Here is a 13,521-nt window from a genome sequence, read left to right on the forward strand (position 1 = left end):
ATGTCACGTGACTGGATATTGTGACGCTGATTACGCTGGAGACTATGATACACGACGATCAACAACTGGATACATGTGTAATCTTGTATCGAGAGTAATATCATGGTGCAGCAAGAGACAACCAACTGTATCCTTATCAAGCACTGAAGCAGAATATCGATCGGCAGCATCAGCAACACATGAAATTACTTGGTTGAAGCAACTAATGGAAGATCTTCATCAATCAACAGATTATCAAGTAAAACTTTTCTGCGATAATCTATCAGCTATTCAATTAGCAGAGAATCCAGTCTTCCATGCAAGAACAAAATATATAGAAGTGCACTATCACTATGTTCGCGAGAAGGTCCTTGAAGGGGAGATCAAGATGACGCCAACAAAGACAGATGAACAGGTTACAGATATATTCACCAAGAGCCTAAGTAAACCGAAGTTTACAAAATTCAGAAAAGCACTTGGAATGGTCTGCAAGACATCGTTGGAAGAAAATTTGTATTGAGGGGGAGTGTTAAAATACAATGCAAATTTAGAATAATATGGAATTAGTAAATGTATATGGGTAAAATATCTAGATATTAATATGTATATGAAAAATATCTAGATATTAAAATGTAAAGAAAAATCTAGATATTTATATGTGTAAGAAATATCTAGATATTTATATGTATAAAATATCTAGATATTAATATATATCCATGGAAATATCTAGTTTCTAGAAACTTCCATGGAGTAGTATAAATATAGGTGGTGGGTTCATTTATGTAAGGTGTGAAGTAAGGTGTGAGAGTTGTGAAGAAGTGAGAAAAGAGTGAGTTAAAGAAAGAAAGCTTATAAGTAGCGAATAGAAAGATAGTGTGGCAAGTAACATTGTAATTGTATTTTGTATCAATAAAAGTGTTATTTGTTTAGTTTTCCGGTTAAGCCTTAGTTTGTGTTTAAGTTCTTAGTGCGCTTGTGTTACTTGTATTATATGGTCGGCTCTGCCGCTTAAGTGATATATGGTCGGTTATACCACCTGAATGATATATGGTCGACACCGTTGCCTCACTATTATTGTGCACTAAGGATTCATAAAATTAAAGGCTAACCAACGTAAAAGTGTTGGTGCACTGAGTGTACTATAATCTAGGTCCTCTATAGTGGGTGTGTTGGGCTCGTCGAAGCTTCCAACACCAAACACCCAGAAAACCATTGATTCCAACTCTTCACAAACCACAGTCCACAGCTGTTGATAATGAAAAGTTTAAACATTAGTTATGCTTTGTTTTGTCAAAAGCACAATAATTATCAACACGTAAATGAGAAAGTTAAATTGGCCATATTATTACTATACTATCTATTTGACAAAAATGATGAATCGTATCAGGGGCGTTTTCATCTTTTCACTTTTTTCCCTTTATTTTAACTAACACCACAAACGCCCTCACACTTTGTTCAACAATTAAAATCGACCCCCAAAATAGGGGGTTAAAGTGTCAAATCAAAAGTTTCATAAAATATCTTAAATAAACTCCACTCAAATATTCAACGGGTCATATCTTCTCGCTCGCAACGAGTTAAATTTTTCTGACACCATCATTAAACTCGAAATAATTTTACGAACACAATGTCACTAACTATACGCAAAACGGACACTTTTTTAAAAACGCTAAATATTTAGGGTACTTTTCATATACGTTGATTTTTAACTCGCAGGCTCCGTAACTAAACACAATAAAATACATTAAAAATCGAACCACCGGCGCGAAGCGAGAGTTTGAAAACTAGTTTGTAACCAAAGGCTACCCATTTCAACTACCACTTTGTAAATCACTCATATCAATTAGCAGCATATCAATAAACTCATTCAACTCAGACAAAAAGGCAACATTTGACTTTTCTTGCATCAAACATATTACTTTCCATGAATAATTATGACGTTTTTATAACTAGCAACAACTTTTTTTAATGGCGGATAGGAGCCACCGACGGGGTCTAAACACAGTGTCGGAACCCACTCACCCAATCATTTCGTGGACATACATTACAGTCCTATCGCCCCTAGGAAGGAAACCCCACGGCGAATCCATTCGGGCATCACTTGTGGTAAAACCTGCTCGGGTGCAGCTCAAACGTGAGACATCCGAGGCCTCCGAGGCCCATGAAATGGGCGGGTAACCTCAAGGGAAATAATTTGCAGCTCATGGGAGTCAAAAACCCCTGACCTCCCTTATGTGAAGTCAGGTAACCACCAATACACCAACGCCTTGACGTTAGCAACAACTTAACAACGGTAATCAATCAATCATCTATCATCTATCAACAATAAAAATATAAAACTTAATACTCCATACAAATCATTTTTCATTTTTCAAGTACCCAAACACAAATTAGTCAAAAATTATAGTAGATTGCTAGTATTACAACAGAAAAGTTTCTGTTGATAATGGTTAATATAATTTTGTGCCGCTAATATCCTTGATAGCACAAATCTGCTCCTCTCCCATTGCTGACATCACAGTCACGACCAGTTCCTTATCCATTAGTAATCCATCCTCTATCTGTCAATCACACAATCCGTTAACAAAATTTATTAACAGGAACAACAGAATATAAATCCATCCATATTGTTATTACATACTTTACATAATTGTATTTAACGGCAAATATATCTAACAAGATTGTTAATACTTTTTGACAGAAAGTATTCCCGTCTACACTAACTGAATGCAACTTATCAGCTTGATGCTTTTAAGTTTTAACTAAAGCTAAAATTGTTAAAACAATAATTTGATAATCTGATCTTGTATTGAATACTAATTTGTTTGATACAATTGAATTGGATTTTTTACAATGAAATGCTAAATTATTTATACAACAAGGGTGTAACAGCTAATTTCTCTTTTGGAATGCTGTTATGTTACTTTTGAAAGAATCAATCTGCTTTTGACTAAAAAGGAACTAGCCGTTAGCATTTCTTGGTCAACTCTTTTAAGGAAATGATGAATTGGTAACAATTCTGATCCTTTTATTTCAACACTCCCCCTCAAGTTGAATAGTGGGATCTCCGAAATTCAACTTGACCAATACTTCTTTAAATAGTCTTCCATTGACGGCTTTGGTAAGAATGTCCGCAAGCTGGTCTTCTGATCTTACAAATGGAAGTGAGATGATTTCTGTTTCTAGCTTTTCTTTGATAAAATGTTTGTCAATTTCAACATGCTTTGTTCGATCATGTTGAACAGGATTTTCCGAGATAGCAATTGCTGCTTCATTGTCGCAAAAAATTTGACTTGTGTCTTCTGGTGGAAATCCGATCTCTGTTAGTAGCTTTCGGATCCATAATGCTTCTTGTACTCCTATTGCTATCCCTCTGAACTCAGCTTCAGCACTTGAAAGAGCTACAACCTTTTGTTTTTTACTTTTCCATGTAACCAGGTTCCCGCCAACTAAGCTAAAATACCCTGATGTGGATTTTCTGTCTCCTTTTTCACCTCCCCAACTTGCATCTGTATATATTTGAGTTTTGAGGTGTCCGTTGTTTTTGAATACAACTCCATGTCCAGCTATTCCTCTGAGGTATCTGATGATTCTCCACACAGCTTCCATGTGATGTACTTGAGAGTGATTCATAAATTGGCTGACTACTCCTACTGCATACGCTATATCTGGGAGAGTATGAGCAAGGTATATCAATTTTCCAATGATCCTTTGATATTGTTCTTTATCTGCAAGTTCAGTTCCTTCTTCAATAAACAGCTTCTGGTTTGGGATTGCAGGGGTCTCAGCTGGTTTGCAGTCGATCATCCCTGTTTCAGCAAGTAAATCAAGCACATATTTCTTTTGACATATAAATATTCCTTGTTGAGATCGTAAAACTTCAATCCCTAAGAAGTATTTTAGCCTTCCCAAATCTTTCATTTCAAATTCATTAGATAAATTTGTTTTTAAGTTGAAAAACTCATCTCTGTCATTTCCTGTAATTATCATGTCATCAACATAAATAATCAAGCAAGTTATCATTTTGTTTCTTTGTTTTAAAAATAAAGTGTGGTCTGAATTACTCTGTTTATAGCCATATTTTTTCATGGCTAAGGTAAATTTCCCAAACCAAGCCCGAGGTGATTGTTTTAGCCCATATAAAGATTTTTTAAAGCGACAAACTTCCCTATTTTTGAAGTTTTTTGAGAATCCTGGTGGAACTTGCATATAAACCTCTTCCTTGAGCTCGGCATGTAGAAAAGCATTTTTCACATCAAACTGGTGAAGAGGCCATCCTTTATTTGCGGCAACATAGAAGAGAACTCTAATGGTGTCAATTTTAGCCACCGGTGAAAAAGTCTCGGAATAGTCTATCCCATAAGTCTGAGTGTATCCCTTGGCAACTAGCCGGGCTTTGTATCTTCAATTGTGCCATCTTGTTTGTGTTTTATTGTAAACACCCATCGACATCCTACTGGTTTCTTCTCTTGAGGAAGAATACATTTTCCCATGTATCACTTTTCTTCAACGCCTCCATTTCAACCTCAATTGCCTTTCTCCAGTTTTTTGACTTTAGCTCTTGTTCTATGGTAGTTGGTATTTCTTCAGAGTATATCGCGGAATTGAATTTCTTTGCTTCTTCTGATAAATTTCCTTTGGCAATATTCGCCATTGGATATCTTGATCTAAGAGCTTCTTTCTCGGGATCATATCTTTTAGGTGGAACTCCTCTGTTAGCTCTTGGAGGAAGTACATAACCTTCATTTGATTCATTCTGACTTGCAACAGGTTCCACTAGAATTTGTTGAGTTGATTCGTGATTTGAACTTTGCGGTTCGTCAGGAATTTGTTAAGTTGATTCACTTTTATTTGAACATTCTGGCTCATCCTGTGTTGTAGTATTTGGTGTCTCGAGATTTGGTGTTGATGTTAATGTTTGGATATTGTCGGGATTTGGTGTCTCGGGATTTGGTGTTGATGTTGATGTTTAGATATTGTCGGAATTTGATATTGGAATTTGGATATTGTCAGGTTTAGGTGTCCATTGTATCTAACTTAGAGTGTCATTATCCTCTTTCTCCCCTTCACTCGTGAGTTGAGTATTATAAAAATATTCCGTTTCGACAAAGTCACAGTTCATTGTAGTAAAAACATGACACCTTTTTGGACCATAACACCGATACCCTTTTTGGTTTATTCCATAGCCAACCATGACACATTTTTCCACACATGGATCAAGTTTGGTACGTTCGTGTTTAGGAATATGGACAAAGACGGAATACCCAAATATTCGAGGTTCAATGCTAAATGAAGTCGGGAGGGTATGGAATTGGGAAAGAGTATCTTTAGGAGTTTTTGTGCCCAAAATTTTAGTGGGTAAACGGTTGATAAGATAGGTAGCGGAAGCAAGAGCTTCGGGCCAAAAACTCTTCGGAGCTTTGGATTCAATTAATAAAGCTCTTGTCATTTCTAAGAGTAGTCAATTTTTTCGTTCGGCTACTCCGTTTTGTTCGGGAGTATGAGCACAAGATGTTTGGTGAATAATCCCTTTATCTTCACAAAATTGTTTCATTAGAGTATTGACAAACTCACCCCCATTATCGGATCTTAAAATTTGTATATTTTTGTTAAATTGAGTTTTTACCATTGTATAAAAGTGAGAAAACTTTTCAAACACTTCCGATTTGTGAATTAAAAAATAAATCCAGGTCATGCGTGAATGGTCATCAATAAATAAGACAAAGTACCGAAAATTTCTGCCCCCAACAACCGGTGCAGGACCCCACACATCAGAATGAATTAAAGCAAAATGTACTTCTTTTCTAGTATTACTAGGTTTAAACGTACTTCGGTGGCTTTTAGCCAAAATACAAGTTTCACAATTTAAGTTTACATTAGACGAAAAAAGACTAGGAAATAAAGCGTGTAAATATTCGGCTGATGGGTGACCCAACCTCCTATGCCATAACCAAGCTTCCCTCATAGGTGTTCCGTGAGCTAGCATCACGGTACCTTGTTGGGTTACTTCGTCCACATAGTACAACCCACCCGTTCGGTACCACGCCCAATAATTACCCCAGTCCTAATGTCTTGAAGGATACAGAATGTGGGGTGTAATAGAACAGAACAATTTTGTTCTTTTGTAACGTGGCTAATAGATAATAGTTTATGAGACAGGGTCGGGATATATAAACAATTAGATAATTTCAACGTTGGAGTAATTTCAATTCTCCCACCCCCTTTTACTTGTACAATCCCTCCGTTGGCAGTTTGAATTTTATTTACTCGAGGTTTTTTTTCAGAACAAAAATCAGATTTTTCAAAAGTCATGGTGTGAGTAGCACCACAGTCAAAAATTCATTCATCACTTTTTATGTTATTTGTGACAACATTAACTTTTGCACAAGAACTTTTACTTTCTAAAGGCTTTATATCACCAGAAAACGTACAGTAATCGGATTTGATTATACTTGAGCCACTACCATTTTTAAAAAAGTTAATTTTAATTGGACCATTTCTTTTATTTGTTTTAAAAACATGATCAGACACTTTTCCATTATAAAAAGATTTATTATTTTCAAAATCATTTTTTGATTTCTTATTCATTAAAAACTCGTATGATGACTTTCCATTTCTTAAAAGGTCATTTGACCATTCCATTACCTCTTGGTTACTTAAAAGGTTTTTTGAAACATGTTTTACTTGACCAACGTCTTTTGCTTTACAGCTCATACCACCCACATCAGTATTCCCAACATTTTCTATATCATCACTCATCCTCATCACTTTATTATTATCGGCCATTTGCAAAGATCCAAAAATAGGGTTTAAATTCCCCTTTTCTTCAAGACAATAGAAGCGATTATGGTTAACCAATGTTGCTTCATCATCTATCGATTTAAGGTTTTGGTTTATAGCTCTACCCGATTCATAGCAATTATATGAAACCTTAGGGTTTGAGGCCTTTTTCCTCACTATTTTGGCCTGATTATACGAATTGAGTGTAATACCAGGGTCGAAATTTGGGCTTGAGGATTTTTTCCTCACCAATTTGATTGGTTTATGCGAATTAAAAAATAGAGAGTTTTTATTAGGGTTTGAGGTTTTTAATCTCAGCCCTGTACCTCTTGTTGATATCTGAGTTGCAAAAGTATGACTTTTTTGTTTGATTACGGAAGTGCCGTTGCTGGTTACCTCACTCTTAGCTCCGGCCGTCGTTACGATTCCCGCCGTTGCCGCCAGCTCCGCCGTATTCAACCTTTCACCTTTTTGGTAGGCTTTGAATTTATCGGTTTTGATGGTGACCGGTAATGAATGGCATAGAACATTCAGGTAAGTGTTTTTGATGACTCTTAACTGCTAAGATTTCATATTCTGACTAATTGAGCTCCCGTCAAAAATAGACATGGCAGCTTGATTTTTCTGGTAAATGATTGAAGCAAAAAATGGTTGTATTGATCCCTCGATCTACACCGTTAGCTCTGATACCATGTTAAAACAATAATTTGATAATCTGATCTTGTATTGAATACTAATTTGTTTGATACAATTGAATTGGATTTTTACAATGAAATGCTAAATTATTTATACAACAAGGGTGTAACAGCTAATTCCTCTTTTGGAATGCTGTTATGTTACTTTTGAAAGAATCAATCTGCTTTTGACTAAAAAGGAACTAGCCGTTAGCATTTCTTGGTCAACTGATAGTGCTCCAAATGAAGATATATTTAGGCACAATAACCTTCCAATATGTAAAGCTTTTAGTTGCAATTGTTCTATTTTTATGTAATATTCGTTTAAATAAATAAGTGTGAAGACAAAAGAAAAAAACGACGATTTGAAGACGCAAATAACCAAAAAGCTCAAATGTACAAGATATAATTCAAGTGGTTCCATTTATTGATAAGAAACGTCTAAAAATGACAAGAGAACGAACCGCAGAACGCAAAGTACAACATATCTCCGCGTAGGAAAGGACGTTCGAAAATCCGGAACCGGGACCTGAGCCAACTATCAAAGCGCGACGCAGCGGACCTAAAATTACAAGTCAACTATGCACAACAATATAATATAATATATATATAATTAATATAAATTATATATATTATATATATTTAAATAAAACGTCGGTAAACTAGAAAACAAAGTGATTGAGCTGGATCCAGATGGCCATGCGATCGCATGGCCTGGCTGACTTATTCCCATGCGATCGCATGGCAGGGAAATGGTGGCCAAGTCTATAAATTCAGCATTTTTCGGACGAGTTTTACACATCTTTTTATTTTCCTTCTCTGTAACGAAAACATATATATATATATATATTTATAATATTAAGTTTAAATTAAGTTTAATAATAATTGGGTTAATGTAAGAAATGTTTTAAGGTTTTGTAAGTCGAAATTCTGTCCGTGCAACGCTACGCAATTAATCACCACTGTAAGCTATGTTCTTCCTTTTTAATTTAATGTCTCATAACTAAGCTATTATTATGCTTATTTGAGCCAAAGTAATCGTGATGTTAGATTAAATATTAAGACGGGGTTATTAGATTTTGTACCATAATTAAGGTTTGGACAAAAGACCGACACTTGTGAACATTGGACTATTGACTATTAATAGATAGGGAGTATTGTCAAATCGAATGACAACTCATTAGAATCTGTCGAACCTATATTCAAATTAGTTAATCTAATAATTATTAAAATGATTATGTATGTTCTATTTAGTGACGTTTATACGACATCTTTTACGATCATTTAATTAATTATTCGGGTTGGGTAATTGATTATTCATTCTGATCAAGTGGGTAAATTAATATTCATATCTCATTAAAACAGGGGTAGATTACATACAAGGATAATTGGTGTAATTGTTAACAAAGTATTAAAACCTTGAATTACACGCAGTCGATAACCTGGTGTAATTATTAACAAAGTATTAAAACCTTGTTACAGTTCGAATCCCTAATTAGTTGGAATATTTGACTTCAGGAATAAGGTTAATTTGACGAGCATTTTATAATTATGACCGATGGACTATTATGGACAAAAACCAGATAGGTATCAAATAAACCAGGACAAAGGACAATTAACCTAGGTAACAATTAATTAAAATCAAAACGTCAAACATCATGATTACGGAAGTTTAAATAAGCATAATACTTTTATTTCATATTTCATCGTACCTTTATTTACTATCATTTTAATTACTGCAATTTACTTTATCGCAATTTAAATTCTGCCATTTATATTATCGTCATTTATCTTTACGCTTTATTTAAAATCGACAAACCGGTCATTAAACGGTAAAAACCCCCTTTTATAATAATAATACTTATATATATATATATATATATATATATATATATATATATATATATATATATATATATATATATATATATATATATATATATATATATATATATATATATATATATATAGTTGTTAAAAATATAGTACGTAATTGCTAGCTCCCTGTGGAACGAACCGGACTTACTAAAAACTACACTACTCTACGATTAGGTACACTGCCTATAAGTGTTGTACTAAGGTTTAGGTATATCCATTCTATAAATATATAAATAACTTGTGTAAATTGTATCGTTTTCCGTAATAAAAATAATACTATTTCGTACTACACCTCGCACACATTAAGTTTTTGGCGCCGCTGCCGGGAACGCCGAAGCAAAACGCTATATTTTTGTAAACTATATATTTGTAAAAATATATTATTTCTTATTTCGTAAAAATATTTTGTTTTTATAAAAACTGTTAAAAATAATTAATATATATATATATATATATATATATATATATATATATATATATATATATATATATATATATATAAGACTTTATTTATAAAATTAAAAAATACTTTTATATTTTACATAAATATTCTATAAATATTTTCTTTATTAAAATCAAAAATCAAATAAAAATATTAAATTGGGTCGAGGCCTGATCGAAGCCCATTTGTGAACTGGACCTCTTGTCCATGCGATCGCATGTAAAGAAGGTTGAAACCCCATGCGAACGCATGGGGTGATGGGACAGGCCTAATCCTTAATTCAATTAATACGGAGTAGGTTATTATATTTTTATTATTATTATTTAGGGTTTAATTTTTATATTATTTAGTTTTAAGTGTTTAATTATTATTTGTATTATTAAGTTTATTAGTTTTATTAATCATATAAAATTAATACTTTTATATAAATAATATAAAAATAATATTTTTATAAAATTGTATTTTTATAACTTTAGTTTTATAGTTATAATTTGTACATTTTAATCGTTTAATTCGTAATTTGTATATTTATCGTTCGTAATATTAGTTTCGTAGTTATAGATTTGCCGTAGATTTTTAGCTTTTAAGACTTTGCTGTAAAATTCCTGAAGTGCGTTTTCTTTAGAATTAAGATTTAGGCGCTTTAGAATTTTACGACGCCGTTCATATATTTTAGTGCCTTTTAAGTTATTGCCATTTTGGATATAGAATTCCTTTTAACCTTTAATACCTTTAGGCGCAACTTTTTAGATTTAGTTTTTAGAATTTTAAGTTTCGACGTTTTTCTTTCTTATTTTTATTTTTCGATTTTTATTTTTCGACGTTTTTCGACGCACTCTTTTTCTTTCTCATATCTAGGCTCTAGTTTTTTAGGACATAGAATTTTCTTTATTTTCTTTAAACTTCGACGAAAAAATTATTTTAAATGGTTAAATTGATAGACATCCAAAATTTTCTGGTTCGTAGTAATAGTTGGATTTGTTAGTGGCGAGTTGTGGGCTTCCGATTTAAAGGGTCCTGGCTACCTGCTGCATCTATTGGCTATTCGAAACGTGGGCAAAATAAGAAAAGTCTATTAATTTGATAACTTATATAATTTTTATCTTTTATAACTAATAGGATATTCAGTGAATGCACCGAGCAAAACGTTCACCACCTTTCATACGTTCACCACCTGTAACTCGATCAAGACATCTAGCCAACATTGTCGCCGTTGATTTTTCTTTAGAATCATCATCTAGACAACCAAGTACTCCAATTCAAATTTTCGATAATCCATTTTTTGAACCCGACCTCACAATTGAGAATCCGGAGAATATTCAGGGACAATTCAGAGATCCTGAACCACTAATCATTCCTCCTGAACCACAAATCACTCATCCAGAGATTGTCGAGGAAGAAACCATTAAGTCAGAATCCTCTAGTGATTCAGATTCAACAAATTTAATCATGGAAAATCCGGAACCTCTAAGTATGGAAGACCGAATGAGGGCTAAATGCACTAGCCAAGGACACGCCATTATTAAGCCAGACATTAATGTGCCAGATTATGAAATCAAAGGACAAATCCTAAACATGGTAACTAATTAATGCCAATATAGTGGTACGCTAAAAGAAGATCCAAATGAACATCTTCGAACCTTTAATAGGATCTGTACTCTATTTAAAATCAGAGAAGTTGAGGATGAATAGATCTATCTCATGTTGTTTCCCCGGACTTTAAAGGGAGAAGCCAAAGATTGGTTAGAATCGTTACCTGAAGGAGCGATTTGCACATGGGATGTCTTAGTTGAAAAATTTCTTAAAAGATTCTTTCCGGCATCTAAAGCAGTGAGACTTCAAGGAGAAATTGTTACGTTCACGCAAAAGCCAAATGAAACTCTATATGAGGCGTGGACAAGATTAGGAAAATTGTTGAGAGGATGTCCTCAACACGGTTTAGATACTTATCAAATAGTACAAATATTCTACCAAGGTGTCAACGTTGCTACACGAAAAGACATCGACACAGCAGCTGGTGGTTCTATTATGAAGAAAACCTCAACCAAAGCTCACAAAATTATTGATAACACAGCCTCCCACTCACATGAGTGGCACCAGGAAAAAGATATCTTTCGTTCATCTAAAGCGGCTAGAGCCGATTCTAGCCATGACTTTTATTCCGTTTCCGCAAAAATAGATGCTTTCGAGAGACTAATGGAAAAGATGAATAAAGATATTCATGCAATACGAATCAGTTGTGAGCAATGCGGTGGACCATACTTAACGAAAGATTGTAATGTTGAACAAACGATGGAACAATGAGAGAATGTTTCCTACATGAACCAAAGGCCGGGAAATAATTATCAAAATAATTATCAACCGCCAAGGCCAAACTTTAATCGAAATCAAAACATTCTTTACAATCCAAATGGACCCAACAATAACTCGTACAACCAACAAGGTCCAAATAACCAACCAACTCAAAACAACACTTTCAATCAACAAAGATCTAGCTTGTATAAACCACCACAACAAACAGAAGAGAAAAAGTCAAATCTGGAAGAAATGATGGAAAAGCTAATGGAATCTCAAACACAATTTATTACATCTCAAACCCAAACAAATGAGAGGTTTGATCAGTCATTAAGAACTCAACAAGCTTCCATTTTGAATCTAGAAAAACACGTAGGTACTCTTGCTAGCATGATAAGTCAGAGGGAACAAGGAAAGCTACCGAGTGATACTGAAGTAAATCCTCGAAATGAGAATGTTAATATGGTGTCAACAAATTATGAAAAACCAGCACCAGAAGATGGGAATGTTTTCGATGTGAGTAACAATGAAGAAGTTACAACACCACCACCACCACCCGAGTATGTAAAGCCAGTGGTAGCACCATACAGACCACCCATCCTGTTTCCAAGAAAAGGAGTTGAGTATGAGCTAGTAATAGGTAATAAAGTTTGTGATACCTCTGGAAAGAAGAAGAAAAATAAGAAAGTGCAAGAAACAAAAACCGTAAAGATAAACCCGGTGAAGACAGTTCCACCAAAACCTCCACCCAGGGTAGGTGATCCGGGTGAATTTATTGTTCCTTGTCTACTTAGTGATTGTGTCATGTATGATTCACTAGCAGATTTAGGTGCAAGTGTGAGTGTTATGCCTCTTTCATTATATAAGAGACTAGGAGTAGGTGAGTTAAGTCCAACAGAGATGAGTGTTCGACTCTTTGATCAAACTATTAGGCACCCAGTTGGAATTGCTGACAACCTACCCGTTCAAGTGGGTAATTTAACTTTTTTAGTCGAATTTATTGTCATTGACATAGAAGAGGACCCAAACATTCCTCTAATTTTATGTCGACCATTCTTAGCGTCCACCGGGGCGTTATTTGATGTAAGAAAAGGTAGAATGACACTTAGTAATAATGAAAAATCGATCACCTTTGTGAGTCGAAAGTCTAAATCTCCACCAACCAAAACCGTTGAACCAACAAAAACGATTGGTAAGAACCACATTATTTTACCAACTCCAACGGTAGTGCTTAACAATAATAAAATGCCTAAGTGTGGGGAAAATGAAGTAACACCTAATGATGACCTAATAACAAAGAACCCCGTTGTTGATACAAAATTAAATGACCCCGTTATTAATAGTTCAATGAAGAAACTTATTAAACGAATTCGCGATGCTAGAATTAAGGGGAACTTTAAGTTATGTATCCGGTTAGTATCCAATCTATCGCCTAAAGAAAAGGCGAAACTAGTTGAATTTTTGGATATTACA

The 13,521-nt window shown here is 34.2% G+C and overlaps 1 protein-coding gene across 1 annotated transcript in view; it reads right to left on the bottom strand.

Annotated features, from left to right (window-relative positions):
- Nucleotides 1–2,429: 2,429 nt before the first annotated feature.
- Nucleotides 2,430–13,521, bottom strand: part of LOC139888301 (eukaryotic translation initiation factor 5A-like) — a 134,211-nt gene continuing 123,119 nt past the window's right edge. The window contains exon 6 of the mRNA XM_071871318.1: nucleotides 2,430–2,540. Within this exon, the coding sequence (XP_071727419.1) occupies nucleotides 2,430–2,540 (111 nt within the window). The remainder of the gene's footprint in view (nucleotides 2,541–13,521) is intronic.

The sequence above is a fragment of the Rutidosis leptorrhynchoides genome, chromosome 2 (genome assembly GCF_046630445.1).
Source record: "Rutidosis leptorrhynchoides isolate AG116_Rl617_1_P2 chromosome 2, CSIRO_AGI_Rlap_v1, whole genome shotgun sequence".
Classification (NCBI taxonomy): Eukaryota; Viridiplantae; Streptophyta; class Magnoliopsida; order Asterales; family Asteraceae; genus Rutidosis; species Rutidosis leptorrhynchoides.